Source organism: Mustelus asterias, unplaced genomic scaffold (assembly GCF_964213995.1).
Source record: "Mustelus asterias unplaced genomic scaffold, sMusAst1.hap1.1 HAP1_SCAFFOLD_1297, whole genome shotgun sequence".
NCBI lineage: Eukaryota > Metazoa > Chordata > Chondrichthyes > Carcharhiniformes > Triakidae > Mustelus > Mustelus asterias.
Genome location: NW_027591242.1, coordinates 77,825 through 99,759, shown reverse-complemented (window position 1 = coordinate 99,759; position 21,935 = coordinate 77,825). Strand labels below are relative to the sequence as shown.

The window sequence follows — 21,935 nt, the reverse complement described above, 5'->3', positions numbered from 1 at the left end:
GTTTATTTATTAGTCCCAAGTAAGGCTGACATTAACACTGCAATGAAGTTACTGTGAAATTCCCCGAGTCGCCACACCGATGCCTGTTCGGGTCAATGCACCCTAACCAGCACGTCTTTCAGAATGTGGGGGGAAACCGGAGCACCCGGAAGAAACCCACGCAGACACGGGAGAATGTGTAAACTCCACACAGACAGTGACGCAAGCCAGGAATTGAACCCGGGTCCCCTGCGCTGTGAGGCAGCAGTGTTAACCACCGTGCTAACGGATTGTACCAGCCTGCTGGAGATTAGACACCCAGACACCATGGACTGATCATCCTGGATTTCTGCTTTTCATTTCAAATTCCAGTTTCCGATTGGCTTTGCCTCTTTTGGAAGCTGGATTATCCCAATCCATCTCACTACCCATTGGCTGAGAGCTCTGCTCCCACAATGCCTCCTCAGGACGCAGGGTCCAGTCCCAGGTGGGGTTAACCCCACCCTCCCCCCGTGCGCCACCCCTTAACCTCCAGCCTACTTTCAAACGTTTAGTTACCAGGTTCTTTCTCCTGTAATAAAATATCTCCTTAGGTTTGCGTTCGACTGCTGCTAATGCTTCTGCCTCATTCTCGCACAGAACCTAAACCAAACGTCAATAATGGTTAGTGCCGGCTACTCGAGCTGGGGAATCTTACAGTGCAAGAGGCCATTCGGCCCACAGCGCCGGTGCTGGATCTTTGAGAGAGCTATCCAATTAATCCCTCTCCTGTGCACTGATTTCCTTCTCGCCCCTGTCAGTTTTGAAAGTTCCTGCTGAATCTGCTTCCGCCGTCCCTTCAGGCAGTGCCTCCCAGATCACAACAACCCCACTGGGGGGATTTTCCAGCCAGGCTCATCCCCAAAGCCGGAAAATCCCACCTGAGGTCAACGGACCTTGGCATTGTTCGTGTCCCGCCCGCTACGATTCCCGTGGCAGGCGGGACGGGAAAACTCTGCCCAATATCCCCCCCCCCCCCCCCCCATCTTTCTTCTGCCAATTATCTACAACCCGGTGTCCTCTGGTTCCTCAGTGGAAACAGTTTCCCCTCAGTTACTCTTCTTATTTGGAACATTCACAAGTCACATTCCAATGTGTTGGGGATTTGCCCCCTCCCCTCCTCAAGCTCCATTGGGCGAGACCAATGCATTAACCAGCCCCCTCCCACCAATCCCTCCCTGTACGATGATAGCTCTTTCCCACATCCTGTCCACACCACTAACAAATTTTTCATTATTTAAAAGCGAAAAGTCATTCATTTCTAAGCCGGAACGCAGGTGAGGACGGACACAAAGGAAGGGGTCACTGGAATAGGGAATGATTCTCACATTGGAGAAGCGGAGTCTCAGTCAGGCTCCATCCAGGAACAGGGCCCCGCTCGCTGTGAAGCAACAAGAGGTGATGCAGCAGAGCTCAGGGAAAGAATGGAACAGTCGGATCGAGTCCCTGTTGAGGAACCGGCCTGGTTTGACACAGAGATCTGTGACAGGGGTTTAAACCCTTAACCAGCTGTGGGGGAGCAGTCACAGTGCATGGGGGGGGGGGGGTGGGGCAGTTGCTGTGTGTGTGTGTGTGGGGAGAGGGGGGTCTGTCAGGTGCGTGTGTGTGTCTGTGTGTGGGGGTTGGGGGGGGGGGGGGGGGGGGGGGAGTGTCCAGTTGCGGTGTGTGTGTGGGCCAGTTGCTGGGAGTACGCGCGCGCGGGGAGGGAGGGGTCCAGTTGCTGGGTTTGCGCGTGGGGGGGGGGGGGGAAAGAGTCCAGTTTTTGGGAGGGGGGGGTGTGCGCACGTGGGGTGGGGGGGGTCCGTCACTCTGTGTGTGTGTGTAGGGGGGGGGGGGGGGGGGGGGGGGTCACTGTGTGTGTGTGTGTGTGTGTGTGTGTTATTGAGGTCAGTCTGTCTGGTCTGGGTAACGTGATCCAGGTTCCAGTAACCTGGAGAGAGTCGGAGTGGAGTTGTCCCGGTGTTTTTCACTCTGGATTGTCCGTGGGGATTTCTCTGTTTTTCCGTCTCTCGCAGGAGATCATTGGGCTCGGAGTCGCTCTGAAGGATCAGCACCAACAGCGAGATGTGTCCATCAGCCAGACTCGAGGGATTGCTGTTTCCTCCAACCCTCCTCCCCCTTTCTCCATACCCCCCCCCTCCAAAACACCTCCCCCTTCCCACTGCACCCACCTCCTCTACCCAGTTCCCTCCCCCACCCTCCTCGCTGACCCGTGTCCCATTCCTCGCCACTCGACCCTCCCCCATCCTCCCCACTCCCATCCATTTCTACCCCCTCCCTCCCAACCACCTCCCCCCCCAACACCCCTTCCCCATCCCCTCCCTCCCTCCAGTCTGAATTTCGCCACATCCGACCCCACCCAGAGCCTGCTCAGACAGCAGGTCGCTTGCCCCCCCCCCCCCCGTCCCCCAATTACCTGTGTGGCACTGGCCTTGCCATCGAGCAGCTGTGACGTGTTGTTGTTGCTGGCACCCAGGGCCTGGTTGGCATCATCATGGTGCCGTTGGAGGCAACAGAAGATGGTACGGAAGATGTTCCGTCGCCGTGGTTTCTTGCTGGAGACGGGCAGGTTTCCTGAAAGAGTCATTCCGAGGGATTTAGAGACACAGAGGGAGAGAGCAACCCCTTCAACCTGGGCAGGGGCAGCACTGCCAACACCAGTGCTGCCAATCTTGCCAGCTTGCCCAGGCTAGCCAACCCCATTTAATTGGATTTATTATTGCCACATGTATTAGTATACAGTGAAAAGGGGCAGCACGGTGGCACAGTGGGTAGGGCGGCACGGTGGCACAGTGGTTAGGGCGGCACGGTGGCACAGTGGCTAGCACTGCTGCCCTCACACACCAGGGACCCGGGTTCGATTCCCGGTTTGGGTCACTGTCTGTGTGGAGTCTACACATTCTTCCCGTGTCTGGTGTCTCATAGCTAAGACCCTCCATACCAGGATGTTGCCTGGTATGGAGGGTCTTAGCTATGAGGAGAGATTGGGTAAACTGGGGTTGGTTCTCCTTGGAAAGACGGAGAATGAGGGAGATCTAATAGAGGTATACAAGATTATGAAGGGTATAGATAGGGTGAACAGTGGGAAGCTTTTCCCAGGTCGGAGGTGACGATCACGAGGGGTCACGGGCTCAAGCTGAGAGGGGCGAAGTATAACTCAGACATCAGAGGGACGTTTTTTACACAGAGGGTGGTGGGGCCTGGAATGCGCTGCCAAGTAGGGTGGTGGGAGGCAGGCACGCTGACATCGTTTAAGACTTACCTGGATAGTCACATGAGCAGCCTGGGAATGGAGGGATACAAACGATTGGTCTAGTTCGACCAAGGAGCGGCACAGGCTTGGAGGGCCGAAGGGCCTGTTTCCTGTGCTGTACTGTTCTTTGTTCTTTGTCTGTGTGGGTTTCCTCCGGGTGCTCTGGTTTCATCCACAGTCCAAAGATATGCGGGTTAGGTGGATTCACCATGCTAGATAGCCCCTTGTCAGGAGAACTAGCTGGGGTTGTGGGGGTAGGGCCTGGGTGGGATTCTGGTCAGTGCAGACTCGATGGGCCGAATGTCCTCCTTCTACACTGTAGAATTCTATGATTCTTGTGCGCTATGCAGACAAAGCATACCGTTCATAGAGAAGGAAAGGAGAGGGTGCAGAATGTAGTGTTACAATCATACCTAGGGTGGAGAGAAAGATCAACTTAATGTGAGGTAGGTCCATTCAAAAGTCTAATGACAGCAGGGAAGAAGCTGTTCTAAAGTTCTAAGTTATTTATAATGTCATAAGTAGGCTTACATTAACAGTACAATTAAGTTACTGTGAAAATCCCCTAGTACCACACTCCGGTGCCTGTTCGGGTACAGAGGGAGAATTTAGCACGGACAATGCACCTAACCAGCACATCCTTCGGACTGTGGGAGGAAACCGGAGCACCCGGAGGAAACCCACGCAGACACAGGGAGAATCTGCAAACTGCTGAGAGGCAGCAGTCCTAACTGCTGTGCCACCTTGCTGTCCCCAGTTGGTACGTGACCTCAGACTTTTGTATCTTTTTCCCCAATGGAAGAAGGTGGAAGAAAGAATGTCCGGGGTGCGTGGGGTCCTTAATTATGCTGGCTGCTTTGCCGAGGCAGCGGGGAAGTGTAGACAGAGTCAATGGATGGGAGCTGGTTTGCGTGATGGATTGGGCTACAGTCACGACCTTTGTAGTTCCTTGCAGTCTTGGGCAGAGCAGGAGCCATACCAAGCTGTGATACAACCAGAAAGAATGCTTTCTATGGGGCATCTGTAAAAGTTGGTGAGAGTCGTAGCGGACATGCCAAATTTCTTTAGCCTTCTGAGAAAGTAGGACGTTGTTGGGCTTTCTTAACTATAGTGTCAGCATGGGGGGTTGGTGATCTGGACACCTAAAAACTTGAAGCTCTCGACCATTTCCACTGCTGGTGAACTGCGACACCAAAGGTCAACGGCTATCTGGCCCAGAATGCATTGCAATTCACAAAATTTTCCCCCGGGTGGTGAATCTGCATCACAGTTCAACAATACTCCATTGGCTGTAAATCGCCCATGAGTCATCCAGTGGCTGGGAAAGACGCCAGAGAAATGCAGCTTTTCCATTCATCACCAAAGCAGCATGATACAGGGGAACAGAACCTCAGCCAGTCCACTCTGCGTGAATCCAAACACCTGACAGTGTTAGCTGTGCCTCAGCGGGCAACACTGCCAACCCCCAGGGTTCAAACTCCACCCAAAGGCTCCAGCTCAGAGCTGGCTGAGTGCTGCACTGTCGGGGGTGACAGTTTTAGGCGACAGGTTAAACTGAGAGCCCCCCTCCCTTGCCAGCACTGTAGCACAGTGGTTAGCACTGCTGCCTCTCAGTGCCAGGACCCGGATTCGATTCTGGCTTGGGTGACTATCTGTGTGGAGTTTGCATGTTCTCCCATGTCTGCATGGGTTTCCTCCGGGTGCTCCGGTTTCCTTCCACAGTCTGAAAGACGTGCTGGTTAGGGTGCATTGACCATGCTAAATTCTCCTTCAGTGTACCCGAACAGGCACCGGAGTGTGGCAACTAGGGGATTTTCACAGTAACTTCACTACAGTGTTAATGCAAGCCTACTTGTGACTAATAAATAGATTTAGAAGCCCTCATTAGTGGACTTCAAAAGATCCCACAGTGAGAAGGAGCAGAGGAATGTTCTCCCAACCAGGGCCGTCAACTAACAGCACTGAACAGATTACCTGGTTAATACCTTCTTGTGGGATCTTGCTGTGTACAAAGTGGTTTGGTATTTGACAGAGACCAAACTTAAAAATACTTCATTGGTTGGAATGGGGATCTGGAGTTTGCAAATGTCTTTATGGGAAGACAAGACGTCCCAAGCCTCACCCACCCCCTCCCATCGCCAATTACCTTTCCTCTCTGCACCCCCTCTACCTGCCCACAGGAGTGACTGGCCATCTGAAGCCCAAACTCCCCCCCCCCCCACCCACAACCCAGTAAACCCTCACGGTCAAACGCGATGCTCAACAGTCAATGTCCGTTTCCCCCAGATTTGATTTGTCATATGCATTGGGATAAAGTGAAAAGTATTGTTTCTTGCGTGCTATACAGACAAGCATACCGTTCATAGAGAAGGAAAGGAGAGAGTGCAGAATGCAGTGTTACAGTCATAGCTAGGGTGAGCGAGGATAAGAGCAACTTAATGCAAGGCAAGTCCATTCAAAAGTCTGGTGGCAGCAGAGAAGAAGTGTTTCTTGGTGTGGGGTGGGGGGGGGGGGGGGGGGGGGGTAGAGAGGGGGGCAGGGGAGCTCCAATGACGACCCAACCCCCAGCTGCATCCACATTCGACACTCTCATTGCGGGTTGAGGAATCTGGGGAGTGGGGCAGGGGAGGGGAAGGGTGGGACTGAGCTGCAGTGAACTTTGCGCAGATTCCTTTGGGGAAACTTTGACCTCCTGGCTTTTGGACTGGGTGGAACCTGATCCAATCAGGAAGAGGGAGTTCTGAGATAACAGAACCGGAGCAATTGTCAAGATGGCACAGGATCGGAGGGGGAGGGGGGGGGGGGGTGGGGCCAGTAGCTCAATAGTTGAAGATGTCAGGACAAGTGGCAAAGGCTGTTACTAAAAGCGCTCGGCATTCTTGGCTTTATTGAAAGAGGCATAAAGCTAGGAAGTTATATTAAACCTTCATAACTCACCTGTTAGACTCCTGCGAAAGGATTGTGTTTATTTCTGGATTTGATTTATTATTGTCACATGTATCAACATACAGAGAAAAGTATTGTTTCTTGCGCGCTATACAGACAAAGCATACCGTTCATAGAGAAGGAAACGAGAGAGTGCAGAATGTGTTACAGTCATAGCTAGGGTGTAGAGAAAGATCAACTTAATGCGAGGTAGGTCCATTCAAAAGTCTGACAGCAGCAGGGAAGAAGCTGTTCTTGAGTCAGTTGGTACGTGACCTCAGACTTTTGTATCTTTTTCCCGATGGAAGAAGGTGGAAGAGAGAATGTCCAGGGTGCATGGGGTCCTTAATTATGGGCAATTAGAAACTCTCGACCATTTCCACTTCATCCCAACTTTAGGAAGGATGTTGAGGCCTTGGAGAGATTGTGGAGGGGGATTTACTGGAATGTTCCCAGGGATCAGGGACTTCAGTTAACACGGAGGGATGGGAGAGGCTGGGAATGTTCCCCTTGGAGCAGAGAAAGTTAAGAGGAGATTTAACAGAGGTGTCAAAAAACATGAGGGGTAGAAAGAAAGTTTATTAGTGTCACAAGTAGACTTACATTAACACTGCAATGAAGTTACCGTGAAAATCCCCCAGTTGCCACACTCTGGCACCTGTTTGGGAGAATTTAGCATGGCCAATTCACCTAACCAGCACATTTCTCAGACTGTGGGAGGAAACCGGAGCACCCGGAGGAAACCCACGCAGACACGGGGAGAACGTGCAAACTCCACACAGACAGTGACCCAAGCCGGGAATCGAACCCTGGTCCCTGGCGCTGTGAGGCAGCAGTGCTAACCCACTGTGCCACCGTGCCGCTACATTGGGTCTGTTGGCTTTGGGGAGGTGGGAGGGGTGGACAGGAGGGAGGACTGACGGGCAAGGGCGGTGATGGGGAGTGTCGGTAACCAGGGGGACACAGAGAGAAGATAATCAGTGAAATAGCCAGCGGGGGAGATGAGCGGAATTTTGTTTTACTCAGTAACCTGTGATCTGGAATGTTCTCCCCTGAAAGGCAGCGGAAGCAGATTCAATCATAACTTTCAAACGGGAATTGGGTAAATTCCCGTTTGAATTTACAGGAATTAAATTCAACTAATTCCCGTAAAATGGGACTATGGGGTGAAATTAGATGATTAAATATGTTGTTCAAAGAGCCAGTACAGGTATATTGGGCTGAATGGCCTCTTCCTCTGCTGTATAATCAGAGGAATCGTCCTCATTGACGCACCATTCATCGCTCTGCCTATTGGTAGATACGGGTGTCATGGTGAAATTGGCTGCCCGCTCACCTCGAGGGCAAAGGTTCAAGTCCAAATGATGTTATCCAGACAGACACCTCACAGAGAGTGAACTGATGGTGGGGCATTTCTTACTTCAGATATTAAACTCAGACCCCACTTTCTCTGGATGAGGAATTGGATTGAGTGGGGGGGGGGGCGGGGGCGGGGGGGGGAGGGAGGGGCAGGCGGGGGGGGGGGGTATAATACTACAATTATGTAACACTCTGGTCAGGTCCTATCAACAATAACTGTGTTCAGGCCGGGGCACCATACCTTCAGGCGAGGAGAGGGTACAGGGGTGGCATGGTGATTACCAATGCTGCCTCTCAGCGCCAGGGACCCGGATTCAATTCCGGCCTCGGATGGCTGTGCAGAGTCTGCGCGCTCTCCCCATGTCGGCGTGGTAAAGTAAAGTTTATTTATTAGTCACAAGTAAGGCTTACATTAACACTGCAATGAAGTTACTGTGAAATTCCCCCAGTTGCCACACTTCAGCGCCTGTTCGGGTCAATGCACCCCTAACCAGCACGTCTTTCACAATGTGGGAGGAAACCGGAGCACCCGGAGCAAACCCACGCAGACACGGGGAGAACGTGCAGACTCCACACAGACAGTGACCCAAGCCGGGAATCAAACCCGGGTCCCTGGCGCTGTGAGGCAGCAGCGCTAACCCACCGTGCCGCCGGTGGTTCCTCCGGGTGCTCTGGGCTGGGATAGATTCGCCTTTGGAGAGTCAGTGCAGATTCAATGGGCTGAATGGCCTCCTCCTGCACTGTCGGGGTTCTATGGGTGAGGAGGGGTGCAAGACTAGAGGAGTTTGGGTTCACAGGGGTGCAGGACACGTAGCGGGTGTGGGGATCAAGGGTGGGGGGAGGGAGGTTTGAGCGGAAGTTGAGGGTGGGGGTGGAGGTGGGTAGTGATGTTGCGGGGGTGGGGGGGGGGGGGGTGGCGGTGGGAGGGGAGGTTGGAGGTGATCGACAGCCTGGGAGTGGCAGGAAAGCCCGTCTCTGTCCCCAGATGGGAAATTGCTGCCTTCTGCGTTTCCGAACCTGTTAACAGTTCGTGGCCACATCCCTCGCTCGGAGCCGGCCAGCACTTCCTTCATCCTGCCCTTTCCTGGTACGGGCGCTGCCTCTGCCACAGAGATGGGGGTGGCCGGGGTGGGGGGGGGGCACCCGCTTCCTGCCTGGCACAACGGCACTCAGACCACAAGGTGCCCCTTCACTGCCCTCAAACACTTCCAAAAGGGAGATTTCAGAACAAAAGCTGGTTTAAAGGGGTCAATGTCCGTACAGAGACTCACCGAGAGGTTTGGCAGGGGCTGGATTCCACAGCTTAGTGTCAATGTTACAGAACAATTGAGTTGTGATTGAGAGCAGCTGGGATTAATTGGGGAAAGGTTAGTACACAAGGAGCAGCTCCTACCGTGGTGGGGGTGGGGTGGGACGGGGTGGGACGGGGGCGGCGGGGTGGCGGGGGGGGCGGGCGGGGGGGGGGGGGGGGGGGGGGGGGGGGGGGGGCGGCGGGGGGGGGGGGGGGGGGGCGGCGGGGGGGGGGGGGGGGCAGACTGTGTATCAGGGAATAGTCACCTGCACTCACGTTATGCTGCTGCTTCTCAATATGTTGCAGACAGACTGGCTCGGGTATCTTCCTTTACCAGACTCCTGCTGAACAGACTGGCACTAGGGCCCAGGCAGCTGAAGACAGGGCCACAATGGTGAAGTCAGTAAAATCGGGGATGCTTAAGAGGCTGAAATTGGGGGAGCGCAGAGACTCAGAGGCTGGAGGGAGGTTACAGAGATATGGAGTGGGTATAGGGACTGGAGGGGGTTCCAGAGATAGGAAGGGCTGGAGGAGGTTACAGAGATAGGGAGGGCTGGAGGAGGTTACAGAGATAGGGAGAGGGTGTAGGGGCTGGAGGAGGTTACAGAGATAGGGTGTAGGTGCTGGAGGAGGTTACAGAGATAGGGATAGGGTGTAGGTGCTGGAGGAGGTTACAGAGATAAGGAGGGGGTGCAGGGACTGGAGGGGTTCCAGAGATAGGAAGGGTTGTAGGTGCTGGAGGAGGTTACAGAGATAGGGTGTAGGTGCTGGAGGAGGTTACAGAGATGGGTGTAGGTGCTGGAGGAGGTTACAGAGATAGGGTGTAGGTGCTGGAGGAGGTTACAGAGATAGGGTGTAGTGCTGGAGGAGGTTACAGAGATAGAGGGAGGAGCTGTAGGGGCTGGAGGAGGTTTCAGAGATAGGGAGGGGTGTAGGGGCTGCAGAAAGTTACAGGGCTGGGGAGGACTGGAGGAGGTTACAGAGCTTGGGAGGTCTGTAGGGGCTGGAGGAGGTTACAGAGATAGGGAGGGTTGGAGGGGAGACAGGAGGTTACAGAGATAGGGAGGGGTGTAGGGGCTGGAGGAGGTTACAGAGATAGGGAGGGTTGGAGGGGAGACAGGAGGTTACAGAGATAGGGAGGGGTGTAGGGGCTGGAGGAGGTTACAGAGATAGGGAGGGTTGGAGGGGAGACAGGAGGTTACAGAGATAGGGAGGGGTGAAGGGGGCTGGAGGATGTTACAGAGATAGGGAGGGTTGGAGGGGAGACAGGAGGAGCTTGGGAACAGAAAGTGAATTGAAGGTCATTGTTGCTGTATTGGGGGTCAGCAGGATTGTGGGAATGGTCAGATGTGGCCAATAGCTTCTGGAGGAGTTTAGGTTATTTTTGTTGGTGTGTACAGCACTGTCTGCATTCACAATCTCTCCACGGCCCCTCCACGGATTAATACTGCCCCTAGTCGCTGCTGAGGTGCCCGGAGAGGTGAGAGGAGGCAAGCGATGCGAGCGTAATTGCTTCATTCAAAAGCAAGTGGCTCTTTCCAAAATACAGGATGGTCGCTCCCCCCACAGGTGCACAAGACGTGAATCACAATGTCTGCCCAGCCCACACACTGACCCCGATTTCCAGACAAAAATAACAAACGTGCATTTATATAGTGCCTTTTGCAACCTCAGCTGTCCCCAGTGAAGTTCTTTTTGTTTGTAGAGAGATTGCAGTCACTGCTGTATCATAACGGTGGCAGCTGATATGTGCAGAGCAAGATCCCAAAAGCAGCAACGTGATAAAGGCCGGGTAATCCAGTTTGGGATGTCATTTGGGTGAGGGGCGGGGGGAGAAGGAGGGAGGGAGGATTGCCATTGGCCAGGACACTGCGGTAAATCCCACAATGCATCATCAACATGATGGCTGAGGGGAAAGGCACGTTTAGCATCTCATCAGATAGACAGTACCTCCTGTCTCAATATCTCCCTTTGACTCAATGTCAATTTGTATTGGATGACACTGTGAAACTGCCCAAGACTTTTACTGGACACCAGCTTTTCACTGCTGTTACAACTGGATCAGTTCAGGATCTGGGAATCATCTAGGACACTTGCTCCAAATGACCAACCACATTCCTGTGGGTGCGAGTGCGGCCTGCAGACTGACCAGTCAGGCAACAGCACAGTCACACACAAAAATAGCAAGCTCAGATCAGCAACGCTCTTTATTTCTAAAAGCAACAAGATACGATCAGGAATACACTGTCCCCATCAAACTCCCAGGACAGGTACAGCACGGGGTTAGATACAGAGTAACGCTCCCTCTACACTGTCCCCATCAAACTCCCAGGACAGGTACAGCACGGGGTTAGATACAGAGTAACGCTCCCTCTACACTGTCCCCATCAAACTCCCAGGACAGGTACAGCACGGGGTTAGATACAGAGTAAAGCTCCCTCTACACTGTCCCCATCAAACTCCCAGGACAGGTACAGCACGGGGTTAGATACAGAGTAAAGCTCCCTCTACACTGTCCCCATCAAACTCCCAGGACAGGTACAGCACGGGGTTAGATACAGAGTAAAGCTCCCTCTACACTGTCCCCATCAAACTCCCAGGACAGGTACAGCATGGGGTTAGACACAGAGTAAAGCTCCCTCTACACTGTCCCCATCAAACACTCCCAGGACAGGTACAGCACGGGGTTAGATACAGAGTAAAGCTCCCTCTGCACTGTCCCCATCAAACTCCCAGGACAGGTACAGCACGGGGTTAGATACAGAGTAACGCTCCCTCTACACTGTCCCCATCAAGCACTCCCAGGACAGGTACAGCACGGGGTTAGATACAGAGTAAAGCTCCCTCTACACTGTCCCCATCAAACACTCCCAGGACAGGTACAGCACAGGGTTAGATACAGAGTAAAACTCCCTCTACACTGCCCCCATCAAACTCTCCCAGGACAGGTACAGCATGGGGTTAGATACAGAGTAAAGCTCCCTCTGCACTGTCCCCATCAAACTCCCAGGACAGGTACAGCATGGGGTTAGATACAGAGTAAAACTCCCTCTACACTGTCCCCATCAAACACTCCCAGGACAGGTACAGCACGGGGTTAGATACAGAGTAAAGCTCCCTCTACACTGTCCCCATCAAGCACTCCCAGGACAGGTACAGCACGGGGTTAGATACAGAGTAAAGCTCCCTCTACACTGTCCCCATCAAACACTCCCAGGACAGGTACAGCACAGGGTTAGATACAGAGTAAAACTCCCTCTACACTGCCCCCATCAAACTCTCCCAGGACAGGTACAGCATGGGGTTAGATACAGAGTAAAGCTCCCTCTGCACTGTCCCCATCAAACTCCCAGGACAGGTACAGCACGGGGTTAGATACAGAGTAAAGCTCCCTCTACACTGTCCCCATCAAACACTCCCAGGACAGGTACAGCACGGGGTTAGATACAGAGTAAAGCTCCCTCTACACTGTCCCCATCAAACACTCCCAGGACAGGTACAGCACGGGGTTAGATACAGAGTAAAGCTCCCTCTACACTGTCCCCCTCAAACACTCCCAGGACAGGTACAGCACGGGGTTAGATACAGAGTAAAACTCCCTCTACACTGCCCCCATCAAACTCTCCCAGGACAGGTACAGCATGGGGTTAGATACAGAGTAAAACTCCCTCTACACTGCCCCCATCAAACTCTCCCAGGACAGGTACAGCATGGGGTTAGATACAGAGTAAAGCTCCCTCTACACTGTCCCCATCAAACACTCCCAGGACAGGTACAGCACGGGGTTAGATACAGAGTAAAGCTCCCTCTACACTGTCCCCATCAAACACTCCCAGGACAGGTACAGCACGGGGTTAGATACAGAGTAAAGCTCCCTCTACACTGTCCCCATCAAACACTCCCAGGACAGGTACAGCACGGGGTTAGATACAGAGTAAAGCTCCCTCTACACTGTCCCCCTCAAACACTCCCAGGACAGGTACAGCACGGGGTTAGATACAGAGTAAAACTCCCTCTACACTGCCCCCATCAAACTCTCCCAGGACAGGTACAGCATGGGGTTAGATACAGAGTAAAACTCCCTCTACACTGCCCCCATCAAACACTCCCAGGACAGGTACAGCACGGGGTTAGATACAGAGTAAAACTCCCTCTACACTGCCCCCATCAAACTCTCCCAGGACAGGTACAGCATGGGGTTAGATACAGAGTAAAACTCCCTCTACACTGCCCCCATCAAACTCTCCCAGGACAGGTACAGCACGGGGTTAGATACAAAGTAAAGCTCCCTCTACACTGTCCCCATCAAACACTCCCAGGACAGGTACAGCACGGGGTTAGATACAGAGTAAAGCTCTCTCTACACTGTCCCCATCAAACACTCCCAGGACAGGTACAGCACGGGGTTAGATACAGAGTAAAGCTCCCTCTACACTGTCCCTCATCAAACACTCCCAGGACAGGTACAGCACGGGGTTAGATACAGAGTAAAGCTCCCTCTATACTGTCCCAGACAATGCTGGAGAAACAGAAGGAGAGATTGTCTATTTGATAGGGAAGTTTGAAAGTTGGGGCTATCCCCGATAATGCAGCCACATGGCCAGAATCTCATTAATCAGCACAGAGCGAGCCAAAGCCACCGACAGATACACTCTCAGATAGCAGCACTGTGTTCAGCCTCTCAGTCAATGAGTATTGGACATACAGAGAATGAAAAGGAAGCAAGAATGGACACACATTGCCATGGAAACTGGTTCCTATGTACCAATAACAGACATGCCTTCTCCCCACACATCCCCCGAGCGACACCCAGAACCCTGGACATCAGCACTTCCTCAAACACAGAGAGAAATCAGACACTATCACTTTTGCTTCACATGTTTACACATGGCGCACAGTGCTACATTGCTCAGTATGGAGTAACAACACCCCAACGTCATACTGTTGGAATGTTCACTCGTCTGGGAACCAGTTGAGAAACACACCTTTTCTCAGAATCTCTCACTCCCAATCAACTTACAAAGTCTGAGGAACAGGCACAGCATCTTTCTACACCATGTCAGTCCATACTGACATGGGGCAGTCACCGTGCAACACTGGGGTACACTACTGGTGGGGACGGGTCTGTCGCTGTATAACACTGGGGTACAGTACTGGTGGGGATGGGTCTGTCACTGTATAACACTGGGGTACACTACTGGTGGGGACGGGTCTGTCACTGTATAACACTGGGGTACAGTACTGGTGGGGACGGGTCTGTCACTGTATAACACTGGGGTACAGTACTGGTGGGGACGGGTCTGTCACTATATAACACTGGGGTACAGTACTGGTGGGGACGGGTCTGTCACTGTATAACACTGGGGTACAGTACTGGTGGGGACGGGTCTGTCACTAAATAACACTGGGGTACAGTACTGGTGGGGACGGGTCTATCACTGTATAACACTGGGGTTCAGTACTGGTGGGGATGGGTCTGTCACTGTATAACACTGGGGTATGGTGCTGGTGGGGATGGGTCTGTCGCTGTATAACACTGGGGTACAGTACTGGTGGGGACAGGTCTGTCACTGTATAACACTGGGGTACAGTACTGGTGGGGACGGGTCTGTCACTGTATGACACTGGGGTACAGTACTGGTGGGGGCGGGTCTGTCACTGTATGACACTGGGGTACAGTACTGGTGGGGACGGGTCTGTCACTATAACACTGGGGTACAGTACTGGTGGGGATGGGTCTGTCACTGTATAACACTGGGGTACAGTACTGGTGGGGACAGGTCTGTCACTGTATAACACTGGGGTACAGTACTGGTGGGGGCGGGTCTGTCACTGTATAACACGGGTACAGTACTGGTGGGGACGGGTCTGTCACTGTATGACACTGGGGTACAGTACTGGTGGGGACGGGTCTGTCACTATAACACTGGGGTACAGTACTGGTGGGGGCGGGTCTGTCACTGTATAACACTGGGGTACAGTACTGGTGGGGGCGGGTCTGTCACTGTATAACACTGGGGTACAGTACTGGTGGGGGCGGGTCTGTCACTGTATAACACTGGGGTACAGTACTGGTGGGGACAGGTCTGTCACTGTATAACACTGGGGTACAGAACTGGTGGGGGCGGGTCTGTCACTGTATAACACTGGGGTACAGTACTGGTGGGGGCGGGTCTGTCACTGTATAACACTGGGGTACAGTACTGGTGGGGACGGGTCTGTCACTGTATAACACTGGGGTACAGTACTGGTGGGGATGGGTCTGTCACTGTATAACACTGGGGTACAGTACTGGTGGGGGCGGGTCTGTCACTGTATAACACTGGGGTACAGTACTGGTGGGGGCGGGTCTGTCACTAAACACTGGGGTACAATACTGTTGGGGATGCATCAGTCACCGTAAACACTGGGGTACAGTACTGGTGGGGACAGGTCTGTCACTGTATAACACTGGGGTACAGAACTGGTGGGGGCGGGTCTGTCACTGTATAACACTGGGGTACAGTACTGGTGGGGGCGGGTCTGTCACTGTATAACACTGGGGTACAGTACTGGTGGGGACGGGTCTGTCACTGTATAACACTGGGGTACAGTACTGGTGGGGATGGGTCTGTCACTGTATAACACTGGGGTACAGTACTGGTGGGGGCGGGTCTGTCACTGTATAACACTGGGGTACAGTACTGGTGGGGGCGGGTCTGTCACTAAACACTGGGGTACAATACTGTTGGGGATGCATCAGTCACCGTAAACACTGGGGTACAGTACTGGCAGAGAGGGATCTGTCAACAGGAGTAGATATTTAAGAACATATTGGAGTACATAATTCTATTAGTTGGCATGGTGGCACTGTTGTTTGCACTGATGCCTCACAGCTCCAGGGAGCCAGGTTCAATTCCGGCCTTGGGTGACTATGTGGAGTTGCAGTCTTGGGTGACTGTCTATGTGGAGTTTGCATGTTCTCCCCATTTCTTCATGGGTTTCGTCCGGGTGCTCCAGTTTCCTCCCACAGTTGAAAGATGTGCAGGTTAGGTGGATTGGCCGTGCTAAATTGCCCCTTGGTGTCCCAAGAGATACAGGTCAGATGGATTAGCCATGGTAAATGTGTGGGTTTACGGGGATAGGGCGGAGGAAGATATCCTGTCAGTCAGTCAGAGAGTCAGTGCAGACCTGATGGGCCAAATGGCTTCTTCTGCTCTGTTGGAATTCAAAGATTCGAGTTTACAATATTTCCTGATAGGATGCAATTGCTAAAAGCTGTGACAGCAGTGACCCCTTTGCAGATCTCTATTCGGTCACCGCATGCTTTCAGAATCAGGTCAGGAAACCTGTGCACTGTACACAGCCCCACCCCCCCCTCACCACCCCCCCCTCACCCTGCACTGTACCCAACAGCGCCCCCCCTCCCCACCCAGCCCTTTCAGACAGTGTGAGCTGATTGTTAAAATGCTGTTGTCTGTGCTTGTCATGGATTGGGGAACTTCTGACATTCCTCTTACAGTATTGTACCATCAGCACAGAGAATTAACTCGAAAGGCCCTTCGGCCCAAATAGTCTATGCTGGCATTTATGTTCTGCATTAGCTTCCTGCCACATTGCCCCTTGCCAGCTGCCAACAGCAGCTCCTGAACCCACAGTCTGTACCAATGGGCAGGAACAGAGTACACCCCTTCTCAAATTCTCCCCCACTATCCTGACTTGGAAATATAGCGGCCATTCCTTCACTGTCATCGAGTCAAAATCCTGGAACTCCCTCCCTAACACCACTGTGGGTGCGCCTACACCAGACGGACTGCAGTGATTCAAGGCATCAGCTCACCGCCACCTCCTCAAGGGGCAATGAGGGATGGGTAATAACAGCTGGCCTGGCCAGTGACCCCCCACATCCTGGGAATCAATATAAAGCTGAGTTTTCTCTCCCTTGTGATTGGCAATGCCACATGCTCAAACAGATCGCTCAACACCAGGTCACAACGCTACGTATCAGCTCGAGATATTCGACCATGGGGGGCGGGGGGAGGGGGGGGGGGGGGGGGTGAAGCATATAGCTCAGCATACTCTTGCTTTTACTCAACGTAGTTTGCAGGATAGGGTACAGTGAGACAGTGATTGGAAGCAGGAATCTTACCTCCTCTTGCCCCTGAGGCACCGAGGTCAACCTTTGTTCCCAAATCCAGCAAACTCAACATAGGTCAGGAATCACACTTGAGATTTTCTGATTTGTACATTCAACTAGAGGGACACGGCAGGCAGCTCTGCATTCACATAGCACCAGAACGCTAAGGAAATTTGGCATGTCTGCTATGACTCTCACCAACTTTTACAGATGCACCATAGAAAGCATTCTTTCTGGTTGTATCACAGCTTGGTGTGGCTCCTGCTCTGCCCAAGACCGCAAGAAACTACAAAATGTAGCCCAATCCATCACGCAAACCAGCCTCCCATCCATAGACTCTGTCTACACTCCCCACTGCCTCGGCAAAGCAGCCAGCATAATTAAGGACCCCACGCACCCCGGACATTCTCTCTTCCACCTTCTTCCTTTGGGAAAAAGATACAAAAGTCTGAGGTCACGTATCAACTGACTCAAGAACAGCTTCTTCCCTGCTGCTGTCAGACTTTTGAATGGACTTACCTCGCATTAAGTTGATCTTTCTCTACACCCCAGCTATGACTGTAACACTACCTTCTGCACCCTCTCCTTTCCTTCTCTATGAACGGTATGCTCTGTCTGTATAGCGCGCAAGAAACAATACTTTTCACTGTATTAATACGTGACAATAATAAATCAAATCACCTTTAATAGGGGAAAACGCCCCAAAGCAACACAATAGGGAGAACAGTCTAACAGGAGACATCTCGGAGCTGGGATTAAGATGCAGGTTTGAATGAGGAGCTGGGGAAGGTAGAGCGTGGCCACCTTACAGGGAGACCAACTCGTGCTCCTCTCGCCAACATCCTTCATCAGTTCAGAACATCCCAAAGTGCTGTTCAGCCAATGAAGTGTTTTTGGAAATGCAGTCAATGGGAGGGGACCCAGCAGCCAATTTACACAGCAAGATCCCACAACAGCAATCTGATAATGATGGGATTATCCGTTTTAGGGGGAGGATAAATATTGGCCAGGATACCAGGGAGAATTTTCCCAACCTTGTTTCAATTGGGCCCCAGGGATCTTATATATCGACCTGAAACCAGCTGAAGCCTCCCTCAGCACTAACCCTCAGCACTGACCCTCTGACAGTGCGGCACTCTCTCAGTACTGACCCTCTGACAGTGCGGCACTCCCTCAGCACTGACCCTCTGACAGTGCGGCACTCTCTCAGTACTGACCCTCTGACAGTGCGGCACTCCCTCAGCACTGACCCTCTGACAGTGCGGCACTCCCTCAGCACTGACCCTCTGACAGTGCAGCACTCCCTCAGCACTGACCCTCTGACAGAGGGGCACTCCCTCAGCACTGACCCTCTGACAGAGGGGCACTCCCTCAGCACTGACCCTCTGACAGAGGGGCACTCCCTCAGCACTGACCCTCTGACAGAGGGGCACTCCCTCAGCACTGACCCTCTGACAGAGGGGCACTCCCTCAGCACTGACCCTCTGACAGAGGGGCACTCCCTCAGCACTGACCCTCTGACAGAGGGGCACTCTCTCAGTACTGACCCTCTGACAGTGCGGCACTCCCTCAGCACTGACCCTCTGACAGAGGGGCACTCCCTCAGCACTGACCCTCTGACAGAGGGGCACTCCCTCAGCACTGACCCTCTGACAGTGCGGCACTCCCTCAGCACTGACCCTCTGACAGAGGGGCACTCCCTCAGCACTGACCCTCTGACAGAGGGGCACTCCCTCAGCACTGACCCTCTGACAGTACGGCATTCCCTCAGCACCGACCCTCTGACAGTGCGGCACTCCCTCAGCACTGACCCTCTGACAGTGCGGCACTCCCTCAGCACTGACCCTCCGACAGTGCGGCACTCCCTCAGCACTGACCCTCCGACAGTGCGGCCATTAATTCCCTTAACGAATGCACCTTGGGACACTAAGGGGCAGTTTAGCACGACCAATCCACCTAACCTGTGCATTTTTGGATTGTGGGAGGAAACTGGAGCACCCGGAGGGAACCCATGAAGACACGGGGAGAATGTGCGGAGTCTGCACATTCACCCAAGGCCGGGATCGAACCCGGGTCCCTGGTGCTGTGAGGCAGCAGTGCTAGCCACTGTGCCACCCATGCCAATGATGGGGTGAAATGGAAATGGTTTTGACAGCTCCAACCCATGGAAGATTGGCAGTGTTAGTGTATTCACCCTGGCAGTAGGCAGATGTGAAATGTTAAAGCGATATTACACACAACACAGTGTTTGAGAAACACTTCAAATATCCAGGTGACAGCTCAGGATCCTAAAAACCCTGTCAGACATCAAACCCCTGGAGAGAAGGAGTTCACACAGTTCCAGCTCAGGGAGCACTGCTGCCTCACAGCACCAGGGACCCGCGTTCGATCCCGGCCTTGGGTGAATGTGCGGAGTCTGCACATTCTCCCCGTGTCTTCATGGGTTCCCTCCGGGTGCTCCAGTTTCCTCCCACAATCCAATACATATTCATGTATCGATCCAGATGCCTCTTGAACATTGCTACAGAATCCGTTTCCACCACCTCCCCCGGCAGCGCGTTCCAGGCATTCACCACCCTCTGGGTGAAAAACTTGCCCCTTACATCTCTTTTAAACTTTCTCCCTCTCACTTGCAACCTATGCCTCTGAGTAATTAACCCTTCGACACTGGGAAAAAGACTCTGACTGTCCACTCTATCCAAGCCTGTCATAATCTTGTAAACCTCTATCAGCTCCCCCCCCCCTCATCCTCCAATGAAAACAATCCAGGTTTGTTTGACCTTTCTTCATAGTCCATATCCTCCAAACCAGGCAACATCCTGGTAAATCTCTTCTGCACCCTTTCCAATGCATCCACATCCTTCCGGTAGTGTGGCCACCGGAATTGTACACAATATTCCAAATGCGGCCTAACCAAAGGCTTATACAGCTGCAACATGATTTTCCAATTCCTATACTCAACACCCCGACCGATGAAGGCCAGCATGCCATACACCTTCTTGACCACCTTGTCCACCTGAGTTGTCACCTTCAGGATCTGGAGTTGCCGGTATTGGACTGGGGTGGGCACAGTAAGAAGTCTCACAGCACCAGGTTAAAGTCCAACAGGTTTATTTGGTAGCACGAGCTTTCAGAGTGCTGCTCCTTCCTCACTCACCTGATGAAGGGGCAGCGCTCCGAAAGCTTGTGCTACCAAATAAACCTGTTGGACTTTAACCTGGTGCTGTGAGACTTCTTACTGTGCCACCTTCAGGGGACTGTGGATCTGCACGCCTAGATCCCTCTGATTGCAAATATTTCTAAGGGCTCTACCATTTACTGTGTACCTTCCTTTCGCAGTAGACCTTCCGGATCGGGTTAAATTCCATCTGCCATCTTTCTGTTTTAGATCTTAGGGGATTCCCAGATTTGAAAACAGCGCAGACACAGATGGATGTTTTTGGACAGTGAATGTGAGAGAGGGGGAGGCGGGCTGGATACTGAGAAGCACAAACGCTCCAGTTCCTTCCTGCCTCCCCCCCACCCCACCCTCCCTGACAGCCAACACAGTGAAAAACACAGACACACCCACAGCAGGCAAGTTCCACTCAAACCCCAGCATCCGCTCCCCCTCCACACCAGGGAAAATACATCACCAGCCGGACACTAACTCCTGCGATGTGGCCGGACAGCGATTCTACTAAAAATGTTGACATTCAAAAATAAACGAATTTGCTTCAAAACAAACAAACCCCCCTCCCTCCCTCCAGCTCGGAGTTTCAGCTCCACTCCCACCCAGAACAACAACTGGGTGAAGTGGAGCTCCCTCTCTTTCCCTGGGAGGGAGAGGGGGGAGAGGCAGATTAGTCTGGGAAGACAACATGACTGTTTGTTTATTTGAGAAGGAGGGGGACTTGTAAGAAAAATAAAATAAAGAAGCCCCTCTTTTGATCTAAGCCGAACCAGAGAGAGTTTGAAGAGGGACAGTGCAGAAATTAAAATTCAATTGTGGAAGATACACAAACAAACAGAAAAATGGCAACAATGTGTTGGCTGAGTTTGTTACAAAGTTTCTGTTTAAACCACAATAAGGAAACAGATACATTATAACACTAACAGATACATTGTAACACTGATAGATACATTGTAACTCTGTCAGAGACACTGTAACTCTTACAGACAGGGTGGTTAGATTAGATACAGTGTAACAGTGTCAGATACAATGTTACTAATTTGTTACCTTTCTCTCGCAGCGGGGTTTTCGCCTCCTCTTTGCTGATTTGGGTGATTATAGACGGATTGTCCATGAGATAAAGCTTCTCTCTGAATTTAGGAAAGTCTCTCTTCTTCCCCCCCCTCCCCAGAAAAAAAAGGCGAGTTGTTCTTGTTTAAAATGGAGGAGGGGAGGGGGGAAGAGGAGAAAGCGCGCTTCACAACATGGAAACCTCTCCTCCTCAATTTCAAAGCACCAAACTAACATGGATCGTCAGCCAGTGGCGGTTTCAAGGCGGCCCCGAGGGGAGGGGGGGGACCCAGAGGATGTGGCCGCCTTCCCCAGCGCAGGGCTCGGCTGCTGAGGGCTGGGGAGGTGGCAGAGTACTCCTCACTCACTCACTCACTCCCTCCTTCTCCTCTCCCCCCCTCACTCCTGCCTCCCCTCCCCTCACTATCGCGGCTCTCCCCCGCACTCCCAGCCTCCGCCTTCTTTGTGTATTAAAAACAAAGTTTGGGGGCCCACAGGCAGCCTCCCTCCCTCAGTCTGGGAGCTTGTTTTGATGGGAGTTGGTGTGGATGTGAAGGGGGGGGAGCCTGGAAACCGCAGCGTTGGAGCCCCAGGGTTAGGGATAGTCTCCAAAGCGCACTCTCCAGCCGAAAGAAGCAGCAATTCTGCCCTCACTCCAATCGCAGCACAGACACATAGAATCTCTACAGTGCAGAAGGAGGCCATTCAGCCCATCCAGTCTGCAATCCCACCCAGGCCCTAGCCCCACAAA

The 21,935-nt window shown here is 52.7% G+C and overlaps 1 protein-coding gene across 1 annotated transcript; it reads right to left on the bottom strand.

Annotated features, from left to right (window-relative positions):
- Positions 1-216: 216 nt before the first annotated feature.
- On the bottom strand, positions 217-21,591 carry LOC144488113 (uncharacterized). The gene is made up of 3 exons (XM_078206133.1): positions 21,182-21,591; positions 2,435-2,592; positions 217-621 (listed from the first exon to the last, which is right to left on the bottom strand). Exons 1-3 carry the CDS (start codon positions 21,246-21,248, stop codon positions 316-318), a joined length of 531 nt encoding a protein of 176 aa, XP_078062259.1. The 5' UTR covers positions 21,249-21,591; the 3' UTR covers positions 217-315.
- Positions 21,592-21,935: the final 344 nt, after the last annotated feature.

What these genes read in the sequence shown, in the direction of transcription:
- LOC144488113 (XM_078206133.1), bottom strand. Translation starts at nt 21,248, where the DNA reads ATGGACAATCCGTCTATAATCACCCAAATCAGCAAAGAGGAGGCGAAA. An exon ending in AACCCCGCTGCGAGAGAAAG is followed by an intron (nt 2,593 to 21,181) that starts GTAACAAATTAG and finishes TGACTCTTTCAG; the next exon opens with GAAACCTGCCCGTCTCCAGC. An exon ending in GCAAGGCCAGTGCCACACAG is followed by an intron (nt 622 to 2,434) that starts GTAATTGGGGGA and finishes CGTTTGGTTTAG; the next exon opens with GTTCTGTGCGAGAATGAGGC.